The sequence below is a fragment of the Pan paniscus genome, chromosome 1 (assembly GCF_029289425.2).
Source record: "Pan paniscus chromosome 1, NHGRI_mPanPan1-v2.0_pri, whole genome shotgun sequence".
Lineage (NCBI taxonomy): Eukaryota > Metazoa > Chordata > Mammalia > Primates > Hominidae > Pan > Pan paniscus.
The window spans coordinates 180,976,872-181,004,822 of NC_073249.2; the positions used below are offsets into that span (position 1 = coordinate 180,976,872).

Here is a 27,951-nt window from a genome sequence, read left to right on the forward strand (position 1 = left end):
ACATATTTGATTTGATTTATATGAAAAATACAGAATAGGCAAACCTATAGAGGTGGAAAGTAGATTAGTGGTTGCCTAGTGTGGGGGCGGGGATAGGGATGGAACAATGAGGAGGTGATACCTGAAGAGTACAGTTTCTAAAGTAAAGAAAATATTCTTAAATTGACTACAGTGATGGCTGTACATGTCTGTGAAATACACCAAAAAATACTGACCTGTATACTTTAAGTGGGTGAATTATATCATATGTGAATTATATCTCAATAAACTGTTAATTTAAAAAAAACTTAATTCAGGAATATTCTAGCTCACTTGGCCTAGGTTCCAGTAACCTCAGTCCAGGAATCCCTTCTGCAACATACCACCTTAAAGTGGAATATTCAGCTGTATCATGGTGGCAGTAGTTCTCAAAGAAGTACGTTGTTAGAATCAGGGTAACACTTTAAAGAAAATACAGGCCAGGCACAGTGGCTCACACCTGTAACCCCAGCACTTAGGGAGGCCAAGGCCGGTGGATCACTTGAGGTCAGCAGTTCAAGACCAGCCTGGCCAACATGGCAAAACCCCATCACTACTGAAAAGACAAAAAATAGCCAGGTGAGGTGGCACACATCTGTAATCCCAGCTACTCGGGAGGCATGAGAATTACCTGAACCCAGGAAGCACAGGGTGCAGTGAGCTAAGATCATGACACTGCACTCCAGACTAGACAACAGAGGGAGAACCTGTCTCAAAAAAAAAAAAAAGAAAGAAAGAAAAGAAAAGAAAACACAGATGCTTGTGACTAACCCCAGACATCTGGATCAAAATCTCTAGGAGGGTACACTCATCCATTTTTGCTTGTTTGTTTGTTTGTTTTAGGTTCCAGAGGTTAAAAGGGAAGCAGGCGAGGCTTTAATAGACATATTGGGACCAAGTAGGAAAATCTCAATATGGTCTTCACATTATTAGATGTTACTATTAAAATGATGTGGCCAGGTGCGGTGGCTCACGCCTGTAATCCCAGCAATTTGAGAGGCCGAGGCAGGTGGATCACTTGAGGTCAGGAGTTCGACATCAGCCTGGCCAACATGGTGAAACCCCGTCTCTACTAAAAATACAAAAATTAGCCAGGTGTAGTGGTGCGCACCTGTAATCCCAGCTACTTGGGAGGCTGACACAGGAGAATCATTTGAACCCAGGAGACAGAGGTTGCAGTGAGCCAAGATCACACCACTACACTCCAGCCTGGGTGACAGAGCGAGACTCAGTCTCAAAAAAAAAAAAAAAAGTATTAAACTTCTTAGATCTGGTCATATATTGTAGTTATTTAGGAGAGTATCCTTCACCTTAGGAGAAATACTTAAGAATGAGGTATCGTAATTAGTCTGTGACTTGCTTTGAAATGCTTCAGGAAAAAAATACATATATACACACAGAAAAAACAAATATGGAAAAAATGTACAAATTAGTCAGTCTAGGTAAAACTTACATGGGTGTTCACTGTACCATTCTGTCTATTTTTCTGCAGATTTCAAAATTTCAAAATAAAAAATTAAGGAGGTAGGAATTTTCACAAATGATCCTGATTCTCTCTGTGGCCTGAGAATCACAAACTTCGGTATTATCAGGATATCCTTTGATCCAAAAATTAGCCTCCCACCTGCTACACAAAGACATCCTCCCCGCTACTCCCACTTCCCATATTGAACAAATGGACAAAACTTTCTACTCCACATATGTTGACCCAAAAGGCTTATATCTTCAAGTGTAGATGAGACTTTAATAGTAACAAGTTTCTGTTATTGTACCCTACAAATTGGTAGGTGCCTAGACCTAAGGATAGAGGGAACAGTGTGAGATGAGCAGAAAGCCAGTGGGTGCCTTTGGTACAAAAGCAAGTTTGAGGATAAAAGGGTATAATTTGTAACAACAGGCAGAAACAAAGCAACCTGCCCAGGCTACACAGCTTTAATTTTGTAAGGCCCTGCCTATCACACAAAGCCTAGACAAACAAAAGGCTTTTTTTTTTTTTTTTTTTTTTTCAGACAAGGTCTCACTCTGTCGCCAGAGTGTGGTGGCACAATCACAACTCACTACAGCTTCAACTGCTCAGGCTCAAGCGATTATCCCACCTCAGCCTTCTGAGTAGCTGGGACTACAGGCACACCCCACCATCCTCGGCTAATTTTTTTTTATGATTATTATTATTTGTATAGACAAGGTCTCACTATGTTGCCCAGGCTAGTCTTGAACTCCTGGGTTCAAGCGATCCTCCTGCCTCAGACTCTCAGAGTGCAGGAATTAGAGACATAAGCCACTGCACCCGGCCCTCATTCTTATATATATACTTAAGTACCCATGATGTGCCAAACATGTTCCCTATCCTCATGTACTAAATATGTATACCACAGAGCTGTAAACCAAAGCAGCACAACTGTACCAGATTTAGAATCATTTCTATAAAAAGAATGTTCTTTCCCAGGAAAATTTACTCACTGAAGTTACAACCTTACAGAATCTTTTCCTTGACCCTCACTATACAATTAGTACCAGTGACACTGACAGCATGAGAGGGCAATCAAAATAGACTTAACTGGGCCAGGCACAGTGGCTCAAGCCTGTAATCCCAACACTTTGGGAGGCTGAGGTGGGTGGATCATGAGGTCAGGAGTTCGAGACCAGCCTGGCCAACGTGGTGAAACCCCATCTCTACTAAAAACACAAAAACTAGCGGGGTATGGCGGCGAGTGCCTGTAATCCCAGCTACTTGGGAGGCTGAGGCAGGAGAATCACTTGAACCTGGGAGACAGAGGTTGCAGTGAGCCGAGATTGCACTACAGCCTGGGCAACAAAGTGAGACTCCATCTCAAAAAAAAAAAAAATAGATACAATTAAAATTTCATTCTTAAGGCCGGGAGTGGTGGCCCACACCTGTAATCCCAGCACTTTGGGAGGCCGAGCAGGGAGGATCACCTGAGGTCGGGAGTTCAAGACCAGCCTAGCCAACACAGTGAAACCCCATCTCTACTAATAATACAAAAAAATGAGCCAGGGGTGGTGGCACACACCTGTAATCCCAGCTACTCAGGAGGCTGAGGCAGGAGAATTGCTTGAACCCAGGAGGCAGGTGAGATCACATCATTGCACTCCAGCCTGGGTGACAAGAGCAAAAATCCAACTCAAAAAAAAAAAAGAAAAAAAAATTTCATTCTTAGCCTGATGCCATGACATGTACCTGTAGTCCCTGCTACTTGGAAGGTTGAGGCAATAGGAATACTACAGCCAAGGAGTTCGAAGTCAGCCTGGGCAACAAAGCAAGACCCTATCTCTAAAAAAAATAATAATAAATTCATTCTCTTCCATACTTCATTTTGGGAAACTGAATTCTCCAAATCCTAAAAAGGAAAAAGAATAGATGTTGCAATGACAAATGACAATTATGGATTTTTCATAGAGCAAAATGCCACCTTTATGAACACTTACCAGGCCAGCAGTAAGAGAAGGTGCAGACTGTCCAAGGGACTGGTTTCTCATTCGAACCAGGTTTGATGCTTCTCCTGACGACTGCCAAGTCACCTGTCCCACACTGCTATGTACACTGCTGGACAAAGGGAGCAGCTGCTTACCTTCAAATACAAGGTTTGGAAAATATACATGTAATTATTTATTGATAAACAAGTGAAAAAATACAAATACAGTGATATCAAGTGGATAAAACCATACTGATACAAAGTAAAATTGTTCACATCCATTTTAGAATCTATTAAAATTTCCAACTATCCATTAAAAATTGTGACTGTCTTGGTGGTGACGATAATGGCAAGTGGAACACTGAAATGGATTAACTATTTTATGTTCTCTATAATATTCACCACATGCCAGCCTCCCACTCTAACACCCAAACTAGCAGTCTAGGAGTTTTCCAATCCCTTCTAGCCTACATAGTTTCTCATCACCTCAGTGTAACATTAGAGATGCAAGTTTCCAGCAGGCAAACAATGAACCTATTCTGCTCTCACTAGACTCCATGTGCTCAGTTCAGGTTTACTGTCTGCCTTAATCTAAATGAAAGAGAGTCACTTATAAAGACCAAGTATAGGGAATTCCAATAATTTTTGTTTTTTGTTTTTTGTTTTTTGTTTTTTGAGACAGAGTGTCACTCACTGTCGCCCAGGCTGGAGTGCAGTGGTGTGATCTCAGCTCATTGCAACCTCTGCCTCCCAGGCTCAAGTGATTCTCCTGCCTCAGCCTCCTGAGTAGCTGGGACTACAGGCATGCGCCACCACACCTGGCTCATGTTTTGTATTTTTAGTAGACATGGGGTTTTGCCATGTTAGCCAGGCAGGTCTCCAACTCCTGACCTCAGGTGATGTGCCCGCCTTGGCCTCCCATAGTGCTGGGATTACAGGCATAAGCCACCACGCCCCACCTGCAATGACTTTATAAATGAGGTGAAGGTCTCATTTCTCCCCTTCTTCCCACCATTCTTCACACTTTTGCTTGTGATCTAACCAACAAAAATGTGTTCATGTCATTTCCTTCCTTAAAAGCCTCTGATGGCTCCTTACTATTTGAAGATATTATGCCAGACATTTTGGCATATGAAAAAGACCCTCCATAAATCCAGATTATCTTTCTGGTCTCATCTCCTTCGACTCTTTTCCACACTTATTCACTCACTCAACTTCAGTATTATGCCCTGCACTTTCCCCTGGCTTTATCATGATCACTCGACTCACTTGAAAATCCTTTCTGTGCCTGGTAAAATCTTAGTCATGAAAATACCCAATGTAGTAAAGATGTTAAGAAAGGGCTTGGGGGATATTTTTGTTTTTGCTGCCAACAAAATATGATACAATTCATTTGGAGAACAATTTAGCAAAGCTAACCACAGAAGAAAATTAAGACATAGAAGAAAGTAAAAATTAAGAAAGACTTCAGGACAGGTGTTGTGGCTCACACATGTAATCCCAGCATTTTGGGAGGCCGAAGCAGGAGGATCACTTGAGCCCAAGAGTTCAAGACCAGCCTCGGCTACATAGCAAGACCTCATCTCCAAGAAAAAAAAAAAAAATTAGCCAGGCATGGTGGTGTGTGCCTGTGGTCCCAGCTACTCAGGAGGCTGAGGAGAAGGGGGGAGGATCACCTGAGCTCAGGTGGTCAAGGCTTCAGTGAGGCATGGTCATGTCACTGCACTTCAGCCTGGGAAACAGAATGAGAAGCTGTCTCAAAAAATTTAAAAAAAGGAAAGACTTCACTTTGACATAATGCATGTTTTTGTAGTGACATTTTTTATAACTAGCATGTTTTACTAGAAAATTACAATATACTTTTAAAATCTAGTTAAGTTTTCAAGTCTCAAATGTACCTTTTACTGGAAAGTCTTTCCATAAAGCCCTCCATAAAAAAAAATAATGATGATGATGATGGTGTTCTGCTCAAAACTTCCATAAGCCCAGAGTAGAGCCTGCCTGCCTTCTTTCCTTCATTCTGCAAATGTGCATTTCTCCAGATGACCTGCCTACTTCTCACCTATTAATTCTAAAGGAAAGTCAGCTTAACTTATCCTATTTACACAAAGATTACTATCATCTCTCTCTTCAAAATAAAGGCCTGTTGGGAAAGAGGCTTACACACTGTAGAAGAAACCTATTTGACTCTGTACACCAGTAAAGACTGAAGCATACCGCAGACTGCCAAGAACTTGAGGAAAATAAATAAAAGGAAGGAACAACATAAACAAACAGAATAACAAGCAGCTCTTTAGTAAATAAATAACACAGAAAAAAAGAAAACCTCTTAAAAATTCTAATTACTATTCTTATAATAATTCAAGAGGCTAATGCATAAAACATTCTCAGTTAAAGATGGCAGACCAAGCACATGCTTTTATCTTTTGTCCTCCAGGAAACACCATAAAAATGAGACAAAAGAAGTAACCTGGGCGGAGCGTGGTGGCTCCTGCCTGTAATTCCAGCACTTTGGGAGGCCGAGGCAGGCGGATCACGAGGTCAAGAGATTGAGACCATTCTGGCCAACATAGTGAAACCCCGTCTCTACTAAAAATACAAAAATTAGCTGGGTGTGGTGGCATGGCACCTGTAGTCCCAGCTACTTGGGAGGCTGAGGCAGGAGAATCGCTTGAACCAGGGAGGCGGAGGTTTCAGTGAGCCGAGATCGCGCCACTGCATTCCAGCCTGGTGACAGAGTAAGACTCCGTCAAAAATAAATAAATAAATAAAAATAAAAAGTAAGCAAACAAAGGCCATAATGACAGAAACGGCCAGACACTGATAATGAGGGGGTGAAAAAACTGTGGGGAAATCTAAAGCAGATAGGTGGACTGTAACCAATGCAACTGGGCAAAGAAAGGTATAAGCTATAGTAAGCATGGAGGGGATTGCAATTAAGTGGAGTATCTGGCCTGGCCTGGTAGCTCAGGTCTATAATCCCAGCTCTTTGGGAGGCCAAGGAAGGACTGCTTGAGCTCAGGAGTTCAAGACTAGCCTGGGCAACATGGCGAAACCCCCTCTCTACTAAAAATACAAAAATTAGCTGGGTGTGGTGGTGCACACCTATAGTCCTACCTACTTAAGAGACTGAGGTGGGAGGATCACTTGAGCCCAGAAGGCAGAGGTTGCAGTGAGCTGAGATCACACCACTGCACTCCAGCCTGGGCGACAGAGGAGACCCTGTCTCAAAAAAAAGTGAGGTATCATCTGCCCTGCAAACTCTTAGACTAAGCACTCAGAAATGAAAAGCACCCCAAACGTCATAAAGTAAGACACGGGCTGCAATCAGATAAATGGAAAATTCCATAGAAAGAACAGTCAAACACAACCACATTTCAACAATGTACCCAGCAGCCATGCAATTACCTCACAGGATAAAAGGGATTTAGCATTTTAGAACAAAACACTGAATATGCTGGTTGTTAGATGCTCAAAAGAAAGAGCTGATCCAGGTAAGAAAACTTTACTTTTTTTTTGTTTTGCTTTGTTTTGGAGACAGAGTTTCGCTCTGTCGCCCCAGCTGGAGTGTAATGATGCTCACTCAGCCTCCACCTCCCAGGTTCAAGCGATTCTTGTGCCTCAGCCTCCAGAGTGGCTGGGATCACAGACACATATCACCATGCCTGGCTAATCTTTGTATTTTTAGTAGAGACGGGGTTTTGCCATGTTGGCCAGGCTGGTCTTGAACTCCTGACCTCAGGTGATCTGCCTGCCTTGGTCTCCCAAAGTGCTGTGATTACGGGCGTGAGCCACCACACCCAGCCACATTTTTAAATAAAAAATCTAATTTACTCATGACAATCAGAAGATAATCACATCCCAGGCAGGCGTGGTGGCTCACCTCCCATATGTAATCCCGGCACTTTGGGAGGCCAAGGCAGGCGGATCACCTGAAGTGAGGAGTTCAAGAGCAGCCTGGCCAACATGGTGAAACCCTGTCTCTACCAAAAATAAAAAAATTAGCCAGGCATGGTGGTGCACACCTGTGATCCCAGCTACTCAGGAGGCTGAAGCAGGAGAATCACTTGAACCTGGGAGGTAGAGGTTGCAGGGAGCAGACATCATGCCACTAAACTCCAGCCTGGGCAGTAAAGTGAGACTCTGTCTCAAAAAAAAAAAAAAGAGAAGATAATCGCATCCTTTTAAAAAAAGAGGAGAATGTTATGAAAAACCAAACAAGAAATGGCTCTATGTAACTAAATATATGACCAGCAAAAATACAAATTTAAATATAAGAGGCTGGGTGCGGTGGCTCACGCCTGTAATCCCAGCACTATGGGAGGCTGAGGCGGGCGGATCACAAGCTCAGGAGATCGAGACCATCCTGGCTAACACAGTGAAACCCCGCCTCTACTAAAAATACAAAAAATTAGACAGGCATGGTGGCGGATGCCTGTAGTCCCAGCTACTCGGGAGGCTGAGGCAGGAGAATGGCATGAATCCGGGAGGCGGAGCTTGCAGTGAGCCGAGATCACACCACTGCACTCCAGCCTGGGCTACGGAGCGAAACTCCATCTCAAAAAAAAACGAAAGAAAAGAATTATGCCACAATGTACAATGTAATTGCTTCCTTTTGTACTGTGACTTCTTCGTATAATTTTTTCCCCCTGAATTTTTTAAGTCTTTTCTTTGAAGGAGGTAGAGGCCACTTTGAGTTTTAGGTTTTGAGAATGAAGGAAAAAAGAAAATCTACAGAAGCAAAGAATATAAAGTTTACAGAAATAGGCAGAGAGCAAAAATCAGAGTAAGAGAGAGTGACCACTAGTGGTGATCAACCAAGAAATACCTATCAGGTCCTACAGGTTAGCAATCAGAGATTCCATGAGGAAGAAGTAAGGAGAGGAAGACAGCCTTACCATAAATGTTCTATACAAGACTACTAACAGAGAAGAAACTGTCAAGATGCCAATTCAATTAATATACACTTAAATATTGACCACATGGTCCCACATTTCTTAAAACAACAAAATCAGATATTTACCCGATAGAGAGCTGGCCAGGTTTCCTCTCCATAACTTACAATCATCCTGACTCAGTTGTCGCTGAAGTTTAACTTTTCCAGTGGATGAAAATATGTCAGGATTACTGAGTTTCCTGAAGAGCAGGGGACTAACTCCAGTTACTACATCCTTCAAAGAGAAAAAGAGTAAAACATGAGTCTTTAATATCTCCTCTGAAGTATAAAAACTTTATATTAAACATCTCTACAGCATTCAGTACAATTTAAAAGTGCCAAAATATTATACTTCCCCCTCCATAGCTAAAACCAGAAACATATTTCTTAGTAAAAGCTAGGTATGCTATAAAGGACACAGGATATTGATTATTAAAATGCCAAAGGAAAAATAGGTGAGAAAGGTCATGGGATGACAGACATTTTGACAGGATATAGTATTCATAATGAGTGCACTTCTTAGTTAAGTTTATTTATGTTTATCCTTTTATTCATACCCTTCCTATATCCAATAAAGAAAAGCATATTTTAGTTTAAAAAAATCATTAAATGGTAGACTTTACCTGGCATACAAAGTCAGAAATATCTCTAACATTCAATTAATGCTAAAATTAATGTTAGAGCTTTCTTTATATGCCTATAAGAGGAGCTAAATACAAGTTTTCAAAGAAAAAGTATAAAAGTACTATCAGAAAATACAGGCAATACGAAACATTGACAGAACCTTCCCATTCCACTCCAACACCTCTTTCTCCTCATTCAGTAAGCAGTGTCCAATAATATCATCAACATGTAGACATTTTTAAGCCAACACCCACCTAATCAGGAGTATTATAATAAATAAGAAACTTTTGAAAAAAATCAGCCCAATGAGTTATATCTATTATATGTCAATGAAGGAAGCTGTAACAAATACAGATAAGTAACACATCAAACTGATCTAGACAGTACAGAGACAAGAACCATTAGAGAATAACTGGGCCGGGTGCAGTAGCTCACACCTGTAATCCCAGCACTTTAGGAGTCTGAGGCAGGTGGATCATGAGGTCAGGAGTTCAAGACCAGCCTGGTCAAGATGATGAAACCCTGTCTCTACTAAAAATACAAAAATTAGCCAGGCGTGGTGGCAGGCACCTGTAACCCCAGCTTACTCGGGAGGCTGAGACAGAGAATTGCTTGAACCCAGGAGGCAGAGGTTGCAGTGATCCAAGATCATGTCACTGCACTCCAGCCTGGGCAACAGAGCGAGACTCCGTCTCAGAAAAAAAAAAAAGAGAATAACTGACCCCATGTCACCTGCCATTTGAAAAACAAGCTTCAAGTAACTGGCACCATAGCAATACTAAAAGCCACAAGGGGCAAAAAAGGAGGAAATTTCCAGTTCTCTAAGATTAAAAAAAAAAAAAGAAAAAAATTCTATACAGTTATATATTGTGATTAGTGAGTTCAAAAAAATGGGGAAGTACTAATATTGGTTGGTGGTGACTATCCAAAACATGATTTACAAATGCCCAAACATAAAAAGAAGAGTGAAGTTGGTGAAGAAAAATACCTGAAAAGAAGAAAAAGACAATTTCAAAACATGGTGGTAAGTGAATAAAAGGATAAAGGAGGATACTGAGGCACTGAATCAAACAATTGATGTGTCCAGGCACCTAACTGTAGCAGGACTGAGCAGTGAGACAGGGGGAACAGGAAATAGAACTTAATGCAAAAACAGAAGGTAGCAAGGGAACAGCTTGTATTTGCACTATTTGTCATGTCAAGGATGAAACAGTACCTATGGATCAAGGAGAAACCAGGGAAGGAAGCAGAGTTTGGACTAATGCTGGTAACCCATTAAAGAGGGTTGGCCACTCACAAAGGTGACAAGCACAGCAAGAAGCTCTAGGTAGAGAGAACTGAGGAGGCCTTGGAAGACATCAAGCTAAAGTGGATATCCTCTATGAAGGCAATGTGGAGAGGGAAAGACCCTATCTCAAAAAAACTTACAACCAGCTGCATGGGAGAACCAGCATTTGGATGCCTGCTACACTGTATGGATGAATAATCCGTCTTAGCCAGAGAAAGAACAATCAAGAAAGAATTTGATCAGTACCAATTAAGAGAAACACATACACTTTTCAATTTCTCTATTCCTTCCCACAAGACACCAAAGTACAGAAACCAGATAACAGAGGAGAGGAGAAAAGAAAGAGAGGATCACACCCCTTCTTACTGCAAGTCTCTTCAAGTCAAAACCTGGCAAAGGAAAGGAAATATAAATTAAATATGAAATTTGAACTTTTAAGCTAGGATTTTTAACTTTTACTGAAGTACATTACTCATTTTAGAAAAGTACACATACCTAAGCATAGAACTCAATGAATTTTCACAAATTGAACATACCCACTAAGCAGCATCAAGATTAAAACACTGAAAATAGCCAGGCACGGTGGCTCATGCCTGTAATCCCAGAACTCTGGGAGGCTGAGGTGGGCGGATCATTTGAGGTCAGGAGTTCAAGACCAGCCTGGCCAACATGGCAAAACCCCATCTCTGCTAAAAATACAAAAATTAGCTGGGCGTGATGGCACGTGCCTGTAATCCCAGCTACTTGGGAGGCTGAGGCACGAGAATCACGTGAACCTGGGAGGCGGAGGTTGCAGTGAGCAGAAATCACACCACTGCACTCCAGGCTGGGTGACAGAGCAACACTCTGTCACCGAAAAAAAAAAAAAAAAGGTGAAGGTGAAACAATATATGAATATGGGAATTCTAGAAGAGAAGGGGGCAGTAAGAACATGTGAAGAGGCCGGGCACTATGGCTCACGCCTGTAATCCCAGCACTTTGAGAGGCCAAGGCGGGCAGATCATGAGGTTAGGAGTTTGAGACCAGCCTGGCCAACATGGTGAAACCCCGTCTCTAATAAAAATACAAAAATCAGCTGGCGTGGTGGTGCATGCCTGTAGTTCCAGCTACTCGGGAGGCTGAGACACAGTTATCACTTGAACCCAAGAGGCAGAGGTTGCAGCGAGCCAAGATCCTGCCCTACACTTCAGCCTGGGTAACAGAACGAGACTCTGTCTCAAAAAAAAAAAAAAAGAAGAAGAAATAACATACCAAAACTTCCCAAATGTGATGACAGATACAAATCTACACATTTAAGAAGCTCCGTGACTTCTAAGCAGGTTAAATTCAAAAAGGTTCATATGGAGACACATGACAACCAAACTGTCAAAGCCAATGGCAAAGAAAGAATATTCAAAGCAGCAAGAGAAAAGCAACTTGTCAAATACAGGAGATCCTGAATCAGACGAACAGCTCATATCTCATCAGAACTGTGGAGTCCAGAAGTGAGTAGGATGACATACGGAATTCTATCTTGAGCATAACTGTCCTTCAAAAATGAGGAAAAAATAAAGGCTGGGTGCAGTGGCTCACACCTGTAATCCCAACACTCTGGGAGGCCAAGGTAGGGAGATTGCTTGAGCCCAGGAGTTTGAGATCAGCCTGGGCAACATGGCGAAACTCTGTCTCTGCAAAACACATAAAAGTTAGCTGGGCATGGTGACATGTACCTGTGGTCCCAGCTACTCAGGAGGATGAGGCAAGAAAATTGCTTGAGCCCAGGAGGTCAACACTGCAGTGAGCCAAGATTGCACCACTACACTCCAGCCTGGGAAACAGAGCAAGACTCTGACTCAAAAAAAAAAAAAAAAAAAAAAAAAGAAAGAGAAAGAAAGAGAAATCGAAATCGAGGCATTTTAAGAAAAAAAAAAAAGCAGACAGAGTCCATCACCACTACATATGTTCTACATCAAATCCTAAAAGGCATCTTCAAGTTGAAATGAAAGGACACTAAACAGAAACTTAAGGCCATCTGAAAAAATGAAGATCCAAAAAATAAAAAATAAAGATCCCCAGCAAAGGTAACTATATGGACAAATATCACAGCCAGTATTATTCTATTTTTGTTTTTCAGCTCCACCTTTTTTCCCTATATGACTTAAAAGACAAAAGCATTAAAAAAATTATAAATCTATGATATTTAGCACACAATGAATAAAGATGTAATCTGCCACAAAAACAACATATCAAGGAAATGGAGCTATACAGGAATAAAGTTTTTGTATACTACAGAAGTTAAACTGGTACCATTTCAAACTAGACTGTTATAAATTTAGTATGTTACATGTAATCCCCATAGCAACCAAAAAAAAATTCTAAAAAACACACACAAAAGGAAGTGAGAAAAGATCCCCTTGATCCAGTTTTGCTTTGGTTGCCTCTGCATGTGGGGTATTTATTGCTCAAGAAATTTTTGCCCAAACCAATGTCCTAGCAAGTTTCCCCAAAGTTTTCTTTTAGTAGTTTCAGAGTTTGAAGTTTAAGATTTAAATCTTTAATACATTTTTGATTTTTGTGTATGGGAAGAGATAGGGATCTAGTTTCACTCTTCTGCATGTAGATATCTGCATACAGATTTCCAGTTTTCCGAGAACCATTTATTGTACAGACTGTCCTTTTACCAAAGTATGTTCTTGGCACCTCTGTCAAAAACCAGTTCACTGTAAATGTATGGATTTATTAATGGGTTCTCTATTCCGTTCCATTGGTCTATGTTTGTTTTTATGTCAGTACCATGTTGTTTTGGTTACCATAGCTTTCTAGTATCATTTCAAGTCAGGTAATGTGATTTCTCCAGTTTTCTTCTTTATGTTGAAGATAGCTTTGGTTACTCTGAGTCCTCTGTGGTTCCACGTAAATTTTAGAATTGTTTTTTCTATTTTTGTGGAGAATGTCATTGGTATTTTGAATATGGATTGTATTGAATCTGTAGATTGCTTTGGGTACTATGGACATTTTAATAGTGATTTTTCCAATCCATGAACATGAAATATCTTTTCATTTTTTTAATGTCCTCTTCAATTTCTTGCATCAGTGTTTAATAGTTTTCATTAGAGAGATCTTTCATCTCTTTGGTTAATCCCTAGGTATTTTATTTGCAGCTATTGTAAATGGGGTTACTTTTTTTATTTTTTTCAGATTGTTCACTGTTGGCATACAGAAACACTACTGATCTCTGTGTGTTGACTCTGGATCCTGCAACTTTACTAAATTTATCAGTTCTAATAGTTTTTTGGTGAAGTCTTTAAGCTTTTGCCAAATATAAGATCAAATCATCTGCAAACAAGGATAATTTGACTTCTTTTCCAATTTGGATACCCTTTATTTCTTTTTCTTGTCTAATTACCATAGTTAAGACTTCCAGTACTACTAGGTTGGTACAAACGTAATTGCGGTGGTTTGCATGGTTAGAATTTGTCATCTGATATTGGAATACATTCTTTTTTTTTTTTTTTGAGACAGACTTTGCTCTTGTTGCCCAGTCTGGAGTGCAATGGCATGATCTCGGCTCACTGCAACCTCTGCCTCCTGGGTTCAAGCAATTCTCCTGCCTCAGCCTCCCAAGTAGCTGGGATTACAGGTGTGTGCCACCATGCCTGGCTAAGTTTGTATTTTTAGTAGAGACAAGGTTTCACCATGTTGGTCAGGCTGGTCTCGAACTCCTGAACTCTGGTGATCCACCCACCTCAGCCTCCCAAAGTGCTGGGATTACAGGCATGAGCCACTGTGCCTGGTCTTGGAATACATTCTTAAATAAATGTCATTATATTATACATCATTTTAATGTTCATTTTTTATGTTTTTTGGCTAGAGACTTATTTACTTGCTGTTTATGTTTTAGACTATGGGAATGAAGTTAGAAAAAAGCAAATATGAGCAATTTTTGAATAAGTTCAAAATGGGTCGTAAAGCAAAGGAGACAACTCACAACATCAACAATGCATTTGGAGAGGAACTGCTAACAACTGTACAGTGCAGTGGTGGTTCAAAAAGTTTTGCAAAGGAGGCAAGCCTTGAAAGTGAGGAGTGTAGTGGCCGACCATCGGAAGTTCACAACGACCAATTGTGAGCAATCATCGAAGGTGATCCTCTTAGAACTACACAAGAAGTTGCCGAAGAACTCAACATCGACCATCCTACAGTCATTCAGCATTTGAAGCAAATTGAAAAGGTGAAAAAGCTCGTTAAGTGGGTGCCTCATGAGCTGAGTGAAAATCAAAAAAATCATCATTTTGAAGTGTCATCTTCTCTTATTCTACAGAACAATGAACCACTTCTCGATCACATTGTGACATGCAAGGAAAAGTGGACTTTATATGACAACCTGTGACAACCAGCTCAGTGGCTGGACTGAGAAGAAGCTCCAAAGCACTTCCCAAAGCCAAACTTGCATCAAATAAAGGTCACGGTCACTGTTTGGTGGTCTGCTGTCAGTCTGATCCACTACAGCTTTCTGAACCCCAGTGAAAGCATAACATCTGAGAAGTATGCTCAGCAATCTTAATGAGATGCACCAAAAACTGCAACGCCTGACGCCAGCATTGGTCAATAAAAGGACCCAATTCTCCACAACAACACCCAACTGCACATCACACAACCAAGCTTCAACAAGTGAACGAATTGGGCTATGAAGTTTTCCCTCCCGCCATATTCACCTAACCTCTCACCAACCAACTACCACTTCTTCAAGCATCTCGACAACGTTTTGCAGAGAAAACATTTCCATGACCAGCAGGATGCAGAACATTCTTTCCAAGAGTTCGTCAAATCCCAAAGCATGGATTTTTACACAACAAGAACAAACATTTCTCATTGGCGAAAATGTGTTGATTGTAATGGTTCCTATTTTGATTAATAAAGATGTGTTTGAGCCTAGTTATAATGATTTAAAATTCACAGTCCAAAACCACAATTACTTTTGCAACAACCTAATACCATACTATGTCTGGAAAAGTTGTTGTAGTTATTATTCTTGATCAATTCATCTTTTCATGATATGAGTCGTTTATACACCATAATTATTGTTATTAATATAGTATTCTGTGTTTTTCTGTGTACTTACTATTACCAGTCAGTTTTGTACCTTCAGATGATTTCTTATTGCTCATTAACATCCTTTTCTTTCAGATTGAAGAACTCCCTTTAGCATTTGTGTGGGACAGGTCTGGTGTTGATGAAATTACTCGACTTCTCTGTCTTATAAAGTCGTTATTTCTCCTTCATGTTTGAAGAATATTTTCACCAGATATACTATTCTAGGGTAGAAGTTTTTTCCTTCAGCACTTTAAATATGTCATGCCTCTCTCTCTTGGCCTGTAAGGGGTTTCCACTGAAAAGTCTGGTCCCAGACATATTGAAGCTCCATTGTATGTTATTTGTGTTTTTTCTCTTACTGCTTTTAGGATCCTTCATCTTTTACCTTTAGAAGTTTGATTATTAAATGCCTTGAGATAGTCTTCTTTGGGCTAAATCTGCTTGGCATTCTAGAACCTTATACTTGAATATAGAAATCTTTCTCTAAGTTTGGGAAGTTCTCTGTTGTTATTCATTTCGATAAACTTTCTACCCCTATCTCTCTACCTCCTCTTTAAGGCCAAAACTCTTAGATTTGCCCTTTGGAGGCTATTTTCTAGATCTTGTAGGCATGCTTTTTATTCCTTTTTATCTTTTTCTTCTTTTGTCTCCTCTGGCTGTGTATTTTCAAATAGCCTGTCTTCGAGCTCACTAATTCTTTCTTCTGGGGCCAGGCGCTGTGGCTCATGCCTGTAATCCCAACACTTTGGGAAGCCGAGGCAGGTGGATCACGAGGTCAGGAGATCGAGACCATCCTGGTTGACACGGTGAAACCCCGTCTCTACTAAAAAACAAAAAAATTAGCCAGGTGTGGTGGCACACACCTGTAATCCCAGCTACTTGGGAGGCTGAGCCAGGAGAATCGCTTGAACCTGGGAGGCAGAGGTTGCAGGGAGCCATTACGCCACTGCACTACAGCCTGGGCAACAGAGCGAGACTCCATCTCAAAAAATAAATAAATAAATAAATAAATTCTTTCTTCTGCTTAATCAGTTCTGCTATAAAACGACTCTGATGCATTCCTTAGTATATCAACTGCATTTTTCAACTCCAAAATTTCAGCTTGGTTCTTTTTAATTATTTCCATTTCTTTGCTGAAGTTACCTTAGAGGATTCTGATTTCCTTATCTGTGTTATCCTGTATTTCTCTGAATTTCCTCAAAACGGGTATTTTGAATTCTCTGTCTGAAAGGTCATGTATCTCTATCTCTCCAGGATTGGTCCCTGGTGCCTTATGTAGTTTGTTTGGTGATGTCATGTTTTCCTGGATGGTCTTAACGCTTGTGGGTATTTGTCAGTGTCTGGGCATTGAAGGGTTAAATATACATTGTAGCCTTTGCGATCTGGGCTTGTTTGCATCTGTTATTCTTGGGAAGACTTTCCAGGTATTTGAAGGGACTTGGGTCTCTCTCTCTCTCTCTCTCTCTTTCTCTCTCTCTCCCCCCCCACCCCCAATACCAAGCTGCCTTTCTTGGGGTTGCCAGAGACTACCTCTGCCACAGGCCGCAGAAAAGCTTTTCCAGATCTCCTATCTGTGCTTGGGAAAAAGGCCTTTACTTGCATTCAAAATTGTTATAACTCAAAACTCTGTGTGTCTACAAGGAAAAAGAGGAGGCTATGGTTCCATGCTGTCTATAACCAAAATAAATGGATTTCTGTATGGTTCTAAGCTAAGGACTACATTGGGGTTTGAGTCCTGTGGCAGGGACTAGTTAGATGTTGATCAAGCATGATTCACCTTCCTCCTGGGCACAGGCCACATGACATTTCCCAGCCCTCCAGTAGTTAGGCATGGCCCTGAAACTGAGTTCTGGCAATGGAATATGAGTGGAAGTGATTAATCCATTTATAGGATTGGCCCATCCTCCACTTTCCTCAGCTGACCTTGGAAGCCATGTGTAGAAAATGTAAGCACCTCAATCAAGGGGTCCTTGTGAATCAGTTACAGCAAGTAATGTTCTTTAATATAAAAGACCAAAGACTGAGCTAGTCACAAAGTATCACTTTCTCTTACTGGTTAAAGGTAGAACTTAAATGTTCCTGGGTCATTTAAACAAAAATCACCTTGGTAACACCCCTATGAAATAACTTAAGGACTTTAAAAAAAAACTATTAACAACTATTTCTAAATCCTCTGCTTTTCAAAACATTCCTGAAAGCCTAACAGATAGAAAGTCTGACCAGTCACGGTGGCTCACGCCTGTAATCCCAGCACTTAGGGAGGCTGAGGAGGGTGGATCACCTGAGGTCAGGAGTTCAAGACCAGCCTGCCCAACATGGTGAAATCCCATCTCTACTAAAAACATAAAAATTAGCTGGGTGTGGTGGCATGTGCCTGTAGTCCTAGCTACTCAGGAGGCTGAGACAGGAGAATCACTTGAACCTGGGAGGCAGAGGTTGCAGTGAACCGAGATCACGCCATTGCACTCCAGACTGGGAGACAGTTTCAAAAAAAAAAAAAAAAAAAAAAAGAAGATCTGACAAAACTATATTACTTCTGCTTTGCTGAAATAACGGCAAAGAAACGATGTAGCTTATTAATCTCCAACAAATTAATGGTTAAAGGATATATGCATCTACTACTCAGGTTCACTCTTAAGGAACCTACACTCAAGCTGGTACAACTAAGATGGTATCACCTAATTTTAACACATGGTTCCCTTGGGCTGAATTTTTCTTAATTACATTCTAAAACCTAGGGAGACTATTCTATCTTCTAAGCCAGTTACTTAATAAAGAAATCCATAAAAGTTTCCCTGAAGGGGAAAATGCACAAATTAAAGTCTCCTTTCAAGCTGAATAAAATAAAAGAACAGTTTAATAACACCAACAAATCAAAGGTCAAGATAGCTTTTTCTTTTTATTTTTGAGATAGAGTTTTGCTCTTGTCGCCCAGGCTGGAGTGCAATGGCGTGATCTTGGCTCACTGCAACCTCCAACTCCCGGGTTCAAGCAATTCTCCTGCCTCAGCCTCCCAAGTAGCTGGAACTATAGGCGTGCGCCACCACGCTGGGCTAATTTTTGTATTTTTAGTAGTGACGGGGTTTTGCCATGTTTGCCAGGCTGGTCTCAAACTCCTGACCTCAGGTGATACACCCGCCTTGGTGTATGTGTTTACATTATACAAAATATTTTCTTTCATTATCCTTATTATATAAGCTTTCTTCTATTAAAAAAATTTTCTTTTTTTACTTTTTAAACTGTTTTGTTAGAAAGTAAGATACAAACATACGCACTAGCCTAGGCCTACACAGGGTCGAGATCATCAATATCACTGTCTTCCACCTCCACATCTTGTTCCATGGGAAGGTATTCAGGGGCAATAATGGAGCAATAATGGAGGTGACATGGAGCTGTCATCTCCTATGGTAACAATGCCTTCCCTGGAATTACACTGAAGGACTTGTCTGAGGCTGTTTTACAGTTAACTTTTTTTTTTAATAAGTAGGGGTACACTCTAACAATAGAAAGTACAGTATAGTAAATACATAAGCAAGTAACATAGTTGTATATTATCATCATTAGGTATTATGTGCTGTGCATGCACTAACTCTATGTGCTGTACCTTTATACCACGGCAGTGCAGTAGGTTTTACACAGGCATTACCATGAACATGTAATGTGTTGCACTACAATGTTGTAATAGCTAGATGTCACTAGGCAATAGAAATTTTTCAACTCTGTTATAATCTTATGGGAAGCCAGGCATAATAGTTCATGCTTATAATCCCAACATTTTGGAAGGCCAAGGCAGAAGGATTGCTTGAGGCCAAGAGCTCAAGACCAGCCTGGGCAACATAGCAAGACTTCATCTCTATTTAAAAAAATTTTTTTAATAAAAAAATAATAATCTGGCCAGGCGCAGTGGTTCATGCCTATAATCCCAGTACTTTGGGAGGCCGAGGTGGGCGGCTCACCTGACGTCAGAAGTTCGAGACCAGCCTGGCCAACATGGTGAAACACTGTCTCTACTAAAAATATAAAAATTAGCCAGGTGTGGTGGCAGAAGCCTGTAATCCCAGCTACTCAGGAGGCTGAGGCAGAAGAATCGTTTGAATCCGGAAGGCAAAGGTTGCAGTGAGCCAAGATCGTGCCACTGCACTCCAGACTGGGGGACAAGAGCAAAACTTCGTCTCAAAAAAAAAAAAAAAATTGGCCAGGCGTGGTGGCAGCTGCCTGTAATCCTAGTTACTTGGGAGGCTGAGGCAGGAGAATTGCTTGAACCCAGGAGGCGGAGGTTCCAGTGAGCTGAGATCGCACCACTGCACTCCAGCCTGAGCAACAGAGCAAGACTCGGTCTCAAAAAAAAAATGATAATAATAATAATAATCTTATGGGACCCCCATCTTGTATGTCATCCATCATTGACTAAAACATAATTATGCGGAACATGACTGTATGCAGAGAAAAAGAAAATGAATAGTTGCATCTATACTGAACATGTATAGATTTTTTTTCTTGTCACTATTCCCTAAGTAATAGAGTGTAACAGTTATTTACATAGCATTTACATTGTATTATATATTATAAATAATCTGGAGATGATTTAAAGTACATGGGAGGATATACATAGGTTACATGCAAATACTATGCCATTTTATAGATAGAACTTGAGCATACCAGAGTTTGGTATCTGCAGGGGGTCATGTACTCAATCCCCGAGAGATACTGAGGGACAACTGTAGCAGCAAACAGACCTGAGGGGCTGAATGTGGAATACAGGTAAGGTTAAGAAAAAAATCAAACACAACCTCCAGTTTTCTTCTGGTAAATGAGTAGTGCCATCTATTGACATGAGGCAGACTGGGGAAGAAGCAGACTAGAAAGTGAAAATCAAGACTTCATTTTTGGACATGTTAAGTTTGAGAGGTCTCTGAGCTATCCAAATGAAAATGTTACATGGACTATTAAAAATAGGAGTAGGGCCAGGCACAGTGGCCGATGCTTGTAATCCCAGCACTTTGGGAGGCCGAGGTGGACGGATCACCTGAGGTCGAGAGTTTGAGACAGCCTGACCAACATGGAGAAACCTAGTCTCTACTAAAAATACAAAATTACCCAGGCGTGGTGGCACATGCCTGTAATCCCAGCTACTGGGAGGCTGAGGCAGGAGAATCACTTGAACCTAGGAGGCGGAGGTTGCAGTGAGCCAAGATGGTACCACTGCACTCCAGCCCGGGCAACAGCGCGAGACTCCGTCTAAAAAAAAAAAAAAAAAGCTTATAGATTGATCTTTAGGCCAAGAGACATCCAGAACAATGATGGGAAAACTCTGTAAGCACATGTGTCCTACCCTCATCAGGGAACATTTGCCAACCTGCTTCAAGCCACCATAGACTCTCTGCTCCCAGTACTTTTGATGAAACTAAATATTTCAAAGTTAACAGCTTTTTAGGAGCTAGCCCTTACCCATACCCTGGATAAGAGGGAAAGGAGGTCAAATAAACTTTTGCACTGAAAACTCGGAAGATTTCTCAAATGCTCATGTCTCAAACAGCATGTCCTGCATCCTATCCTCCACACAGTTGCCAGAGTAATCCAACTAAAACACAAATAAGAATATACTGCTCCTGTGCCGCGCGGTGGCTCACACCTGTAATCCCAGCATTTTGGGAGGCCGAGGCGGGCAGATCACCTGAGGTCAGGAGGTCCAGACCAGCCTGGCCAACATGGTGAAACCCCATCTTTACTAAAAATACAAAAATTAGGCCAGGCGCAGTGGCTCACGCCTGTAATCCTAGCACTTTGGGAGGCCGAGACGGGCGGATCACGAGGTCAGGAGATCAAGACCATCCTGGCTAACACAGTGAAACCCCGTCTCTACTAAAAATACAGAAAAATTAGCTGGGCGTGGTGGCGGGCGCCTGTAGTCCCAGCTACTCGGGAGGCTGAGGCAGGAGAACGGCGGGAACCCGGGAGGCGGAGCTTGCAGTGAGCCAAGATCAGGCCACTGCACTCCAGCCTGGGTGACAAAGTGAGACTCTGTGTCAAAAAAAAAAAAAAAAAGCCGGGTGCGGTGGCTCATGCCTATAATCCCAGCACTTTGGGAGGCCGAGGAGGGCAGATCACGAGGTCAGGAGATCGAGACCATCCTGACTAACATAGTGAAATCCCGTCTCTACTAAAAATACAAAAAAATTAGCCGAGCGTGGTGGTGGGCGCCTGTAGTCCCAGCTACTCCGGAGGCTGAGGCAAGAGAATGGCGCGAACCCGGGAGGCTGAGCTTGCAGTGAGCCGAGATCGCGCCACTGCACTCGAGTCTGGGCGACAGAGCAAGACTCCATCTCAAAAAAAAAAAAAAAATACAAAAATACAAAAATTAGCTGGGCGTGGTGGCATCCCAGCCACTCGAGAGGCTGAGGCAGGAGAATTGCTTGAACCCCACAGGGGGAGGCTGCAGTGAGCCGAGATCGTGCCATCGCACTCCAGCCTGGGAGACAAGAGCGAGACTTCGTCTCAAAAAAAAAAAAAAAAAGAAATATACTGCTCTCGGCTAGGCACGGTGGCCCACGCCTGTAATCCCAACACTTTGAGAGGCCGAGCCAGGTGGATCACTTGAGGTCGGGGGTTTGAGACCAGCCTGACCAACATGGAAAAACTCCGTCTCTACTAAAATACAAAATTAGCCAGGCATGGTGGCCAATGCCTGTAATCCCAGCTACTTGGGAGGCTGAGGCAGGAGAATAGCTTGAACCCGGGAGGTGGAAGTTGCGGTGAGCTGAGATTGTGCCACTGCACTCCAGCCTGGGCCACAGAGCAAGACTGCCTCAAAAAAAAAATATATATATATATACTGCTCCCCTACTTATTATCCTTTTTTTTTTTTTTTTTTTGAGACGGAGTCTCGATCTGTCGCCCAGGATGGAGTACCGTGGCACGATCTTGGCTCACCGCAACCTCCACCTCCCGGGTTCAAGCAATTCTCCTGCCTCAGCCTCCCAAGTAGCTGGGATTACAGGCGCCCACCAAGACGCCTGGCTATTTTTGTATTTTTAGTAGAGACGGGGTTTCATCATGTTGGCCAGGCTGGTCTCAAACTCCTAACCTTAGGTGATCCACCCACCTTGGTCTCCCAAAGTGCTGGGATTACAGGCGTGAGCCACCACACCCAGCCAATTATCCTTTTATATCACACTAAAGACCCTCAACAATCAAGGCTTCTTTAATCTCTAACCTAGCATTTACGCCTTCAAGGTAAAGCTCTGGGTCTGGCAATAACAAACCGATTATAGTTCCCTATATATATTATGCAGCTTCCCTTCTATGTGCTTTCTGCCCTATGCTTTTCCCAATGTACTAACCCTGTAATGCAGAGGAAAGAGGTTCTGATTTCCATTAAAATAATTTTTTAAAATTCCTGTCACACTGAGGGTATTTTAGGAACTAAAGTTGAACTCATCTTCTGCCATCCTCAAAAATATTCTATTTCCTTTGTCTACTCCTATCATATAACCATTATTACTCAAATTACCAAAATTCAAAATATTTGAATCATTCTCCATTCATTCATTCAATAAATAATTACTGAGCACCTATTGTGAGCAAAGCCTTTAGCTCTGCATTGTTAGACAAAATGATGACATAGTTCTTACCTTCAATAACATGCAACTTAAAAGCAAAAATGAAATACAAATGAACACAGAAAGTTGAAAGTGCTAAAACACTGATTCATCCTTTCATTCAGCAAATATTTATTCAGCATCTACTTTATATGACCAGGAATGGATCAAACAATATGTTACAGAAACAAAATGAGATAAGACTACTTATTAAGCACCTACTTATTATGTGCTTTCCAGTCATTTTTGCATTTGATCTCTTGGAACCTAAGCTTTCACTTTTAAACCACAGAATTTTGAGAACTGGAATTTCAGGACATTCACAGATTTCCTGAAGCCCAATTAAGGATCCTCCAAGGATCCCATGTGGAAAAACAACTTTGCAGAAGAGTTTCTTTTTGGGTGTGTGGTTTTGTTTTTGTTTTTTGTTTGTTTGTTTTTTGCTTTCTTTACGAGACACGGTCTCATTCTGTCACCCAGACTGGAGTGCAGTGGTACAACCTTGGCTCACTGCAGCCTCAACTTCCGGGGGTCCCACCTCAGCCTCCCAAGTAGCTGGGCCCACAGGCGCGCACCACCAACCCCGACTAATTTTTGTATTTTTTGTAGAGATGGGGTTTCACCATGTTGCTCAGTCTGGTCTCAAACTCCTGAGCTCAAGCAACCCGCCTCCTCAACCTCCCAAAGTGCTGGGATTACAAGTATGAGCCACCACACCTGGCCTCACAGAAGTTTCTGTGGCATTTGAGTTAGGCCTGGAAAACTGAGTAGAATTTTAATATGCAGAAGCAGAGAATAAAGAGCTTCTCAAACTGATGACTAATTAAAGTATATCAAAGTGCCTAACAATAAACAATTACTTACTGAATGTCTATTACATACCAGTTAAAATACTAGAGGCTGAAGATACCATGATGATTAAGACAGCCTCAGAGGAATTCATTTGACTGACTTACAATCAATTAGGACATTGAGCAAATATCTATGTTTCTAATAAATACACAAATAACTATGTTTCAAGTACTATACTAAGCCCTAGGTATACAGAAGTAAATGGAACAGTCTGAGTCTCAAAGAACTTACTAATGAGAGAAACAAGATAATTTTAATATTGTATGCCATGATCGAGAAAAGCAGACGGTCCTAAGGAACCAAGAGAAGTGGCAACTAACTGACTCTTCTAACAAAAAGTGCTAAGTATCAAGTAGATCTTGAATGCCAAGGTCTTCAGGCTTAATTCTACGGGTAATAAGAAGCTAATGAAGGTATATGAATAAGGAGAAATGAAATGAACATTTAACGAGTATTTATAAAGCACTTACCATTAGCCAGGGAGGCAATGAGTTCCAATCTTTTGTTAATAGAACGTGAAATATATTAGAGGTTAAGAGACTGAAGACTGAGTAAATACAGTTAAGATACTGCAACAACCAAGACTAAAGTTTATAAATATGAAATTAAGGTAGTGACAATGGGAATAATGGTTTGAAAGATTTCATGAAGGTAGAATCGAGAGAACCTAATGCCAGACTGGCTAAGGGAGTCAAAGGAGAAGAAGTAAAAGACTACAGATGTGGGCCAGGCACGGTGGCTCACGCCTGTAATCCTAATACTTTGGGAGGCCAAGGCGGGTGGATTGCCTGAGCTCAGGAGTTCGAGACCAGCCTGGGCAACACGGTGAAACCCCATCTCTACTAAATACAAAAAATTAGCCAGGCATGCGCTACTCAGGAGGCTGAGACAGGAGAAACGCTTGAACCTGGGAGGCAGAGGTTACAATAAGCCGAGATCGCGCCACTGCACTCCAGCCTGGGCGACAGAGCAAGACTCCATCTCAAAATAAAACAAACAAAAAAAGCCATGGATGTAATTTCATGTTGGATGACAAAAAGGAAAGATACAGAGAGAAGCACATTTCAACACAGAAATTATTCTATTTTCATGATACAGTAAACCACTGACCTTCTGGAGATCCAAGTTCTACATCCTGACTGGAACGTATTCTTAAATACTAGTATAATAAAAACTGTAACAAGCACTGTTCCATGTCATGAGAAAGGGAAAAAAAAGTTACGTGTGAGATATAGATGCTTGCTGATCAGCTGGGCTCTTACTACCCAAATAAATAGAATTCAACCAGTCTCGACACATACAATGAAAATTTTGGCCTTTTTAAAATCATAAATTGTTACAAATTATGAACTTTCAAGGTCACTGTCAAATTATAAAACTCACAAATGTTAGGCCGGGCACAGTGGCTCACACCTGTAATCCCAGCACTTTGGGAGGCCGAGGTGGGTGGATCACCTGAGGTCAGGAGTTCGAGATCAGCCTGGCCAACATGGTGAAACCCCGTCTCTACTAAAAATACAAAAATTAGCCAGGCGTGGTGGCGGACGCCTGCAATCCCAGCTACTGGGGAGGCTGAAGCTGGAGAATCACCTGAGCCTGGGAGGCGAAGGTTGCAGTGAGCTGAGGTCCCACCACTGCACTCCAGCCTGGGCGACAAAGTGAGACCCTGTCTCAAAAAAAAAAAATCACAAATGTTAAGAACACAAATGATGAGTCTATGGTGGAAATGTTAAGCACAAAAATGGAAATGTAGAGCTAAGGAAAGAGGTCACACCTAAAGAGACTCAGCTCACTTTACAAGGATGTTCTGTGATACAATGCCATAAATAAAGAGGACTGCAGACCCTTGTTCTACATCCTCAACATCTACAAACAGAATGAGCCTGCTAAATAGAGTACAATAAAGGATCAAGCTAAGGACAGAGGACATGTCCTCAAGGAACATTTCAGGAACAGGAAGAGAAAACACAAGACAAAGACACACAAGAGAGCAGTTAGAGAAGCAGTAACAGAATGGATATTATAATATTAAAAAAGAAAAAAATGTCAACAAGGAACACACAGTCAACAGTGACAAATAGTTCACAGAGGTCGGACGGACAAGATGAGGAAAAGACTATCAGATTTAGTAATTTAAAGGTTCCCAGGACTTTTACATATTTCTCTCTGTAACTATTTCACAATGAAAACTTTTCACAAGTAGTCATGAATTATATTTCAATTTGAAAAACAAACTGGGCACTCATGCCCATAATCCCAGCACTTTGGGAGGTCAAGGTGGGAGAATCACTTGAGCCCAGGAGTTTGAGGCTAGCCTGAGCAACATGGTAAGATACCACCTCTACAAAAAATAAAAAATTAGGCCGTGGTAGTTCACGCCTGTAATCCCAGCACTTTGGGAGGCCAAGGCAGGCAGATCATCTGAGGTTAGGAGCTCGTGACCAGCCTGGCCAACATGGTGAAACCCCATCTCCACTAAAAATAGAGAATTAGCCAGGCATGGTGGTGCATGCCTGTAATCCCAGCTACTCGGGAGGCTGAGGCAAGAGAATCGCTTGAATCCGGGAGGCAGAGGTTGCAGTGAGCTGAGAATGTGCTGCTGAACTCCAGCCTGGGCGAGAGAGCAAGACTCTGTCTCAAAAAGAAAAAGAAAAAGAAATTAAAAAATTAGCTGGACATGGTGGTATGTGCCTATGGTCCCAGCTACTTGGGAGGCTGAGGCAGGAGGATCACTTGAGCCTGGGAGTTCAAGGCTGCCGTGAGCTATGACGGCACCACTACACTCCAGCGTGGGTGACAGAGTGAGATCCTGTCTCAAAAACAAAAATAAGTTTTAGTAACCATCACAATACATTCATACAATGGAAAATTACACAGCAATGAAAAAGAACTGTTTCTACAAGCAACAACATGGATGAGTCTCAAGACATGATCCGAATGAAAGAATCTGGTCACAAAACAGTACACACTATGATTCCACTTATATGAAGTATTAGTTCAAAACAAATCTATAGTGACAGAGGTGGTGAGGGAGGTTACATCTGTAAAAGAGTAGTGCTAGGAGAAAGCACAGGGAGCATTCTAGGGTACTGGGAATGTTCTCCATCCTGATGTGAGTTGTGATCATACAGGTACTCATTCTGTAATATTTCATGGACTGAATGAACCTTTGATTTGTCAAACCTCAATAAAAAAGTAATCCCACACAACAAAAGGTTTTGGTGACCTTAAAGACATCAGTTTTGGGAAAGCATAAGTGAAGAAGCCAAACCATATTAGAAATGTATACAAGGTGAGGAAGCTAAGACACTGAATACAAACTCATTTTTCAAGAAGGTTGTTGGGGAAGCAAAGAAGAGATAACAAAGTAGTTTGGGTAGGTTACACAATTCAGGGAAATTATGTTGTTTTGTTTTTATTTGTGATATAAAACAAAGAGAGTAAAAAGGGTCTAAGGCAAACAAAAGAGGATGAAATCAAGGACATAAGTGGAGAAATTAGCCTCGGAGAGGAGGATGAGTACTTTTCTCTGAGACTGAAGCTAAGGATGAGAAAACACAAAAATCATAAAATAAAGAGGAGGGAAAAATCAAGTAATCTTGAACTCTACCATGAAATACGCAGTAAGGTCAACTGGACAGGTAAACTGAGACAGGAAAGGACCTGGACTTGAAGTTCATTGTACAAGTTTTGACTAGATGATACTGCAGAGAATGTAAAAGCTAAGTATTAGGCACATGGGGGAGTAAATTGCAGCAAGAGGACAATGCTCAGCAGCTAGAAGCAGGGGCAGAGATGGTCAATGGTGCAGTCTCCTCAGGGCTCAGTGGGGAATAAGAGGTGGAAGAACAAAAGGGGGGAAAAGTCCAAGGGCTACCTAGCATGGTATATAATTTTTAAACTGTCTAAAGGGCCGGGCACACTGGCTCATGCCTGTAATCCCGATTACCTGAGGTCGGAGTTCGAGACCAGCCTGGCCAACATGGTGAAACCCTGTCTCTGCTAAAAATACAAAAAAATTAGCTGGACATGGTGGTAGGCACCTGTAATCCCAGCTAGTCGGGAGGCTGAGGCAGGAGAATCGCTGAACCCAGGAGGTGGAGGTTGCAGTGAGCCGAAATAATGCCA

At 41.6% G+C, this 27,951-nt stretch overlaps 1 protein-coding gene across 4 annotated transcripts in view; it reads right to left on the bottom strand.

The window, feature by feature from the left end:
- MAST2 (microtubule associated serine/threonine kinase 2) overlaps window positions 1–27,951 on the bottom strand; it is a 238,055-nt gene that overhangs the window by 207,317 nt on the left and 2,787 nt on the right. For all 4 annotated transcript variants that reach the window (XM_008965226.4, XM_008965228.4, XM_034964012.3 and 1 more), the window contains exons 2-3: window positions 8,476–8,623; window positions 3,466–3,608 (exon numbers count right to left, since the gene is read on the bottom strand). In XM_008965226.4, the coding sequence (XP_008963474.4) occupies window positions 3,466–3,608; window positions 8,476–8,623 (291 nt within the window). The remainder of the gene's footprint in view (window positions 1–3,465; window positions 3,609–8,475; window positions 8,624–27,951) is intronic.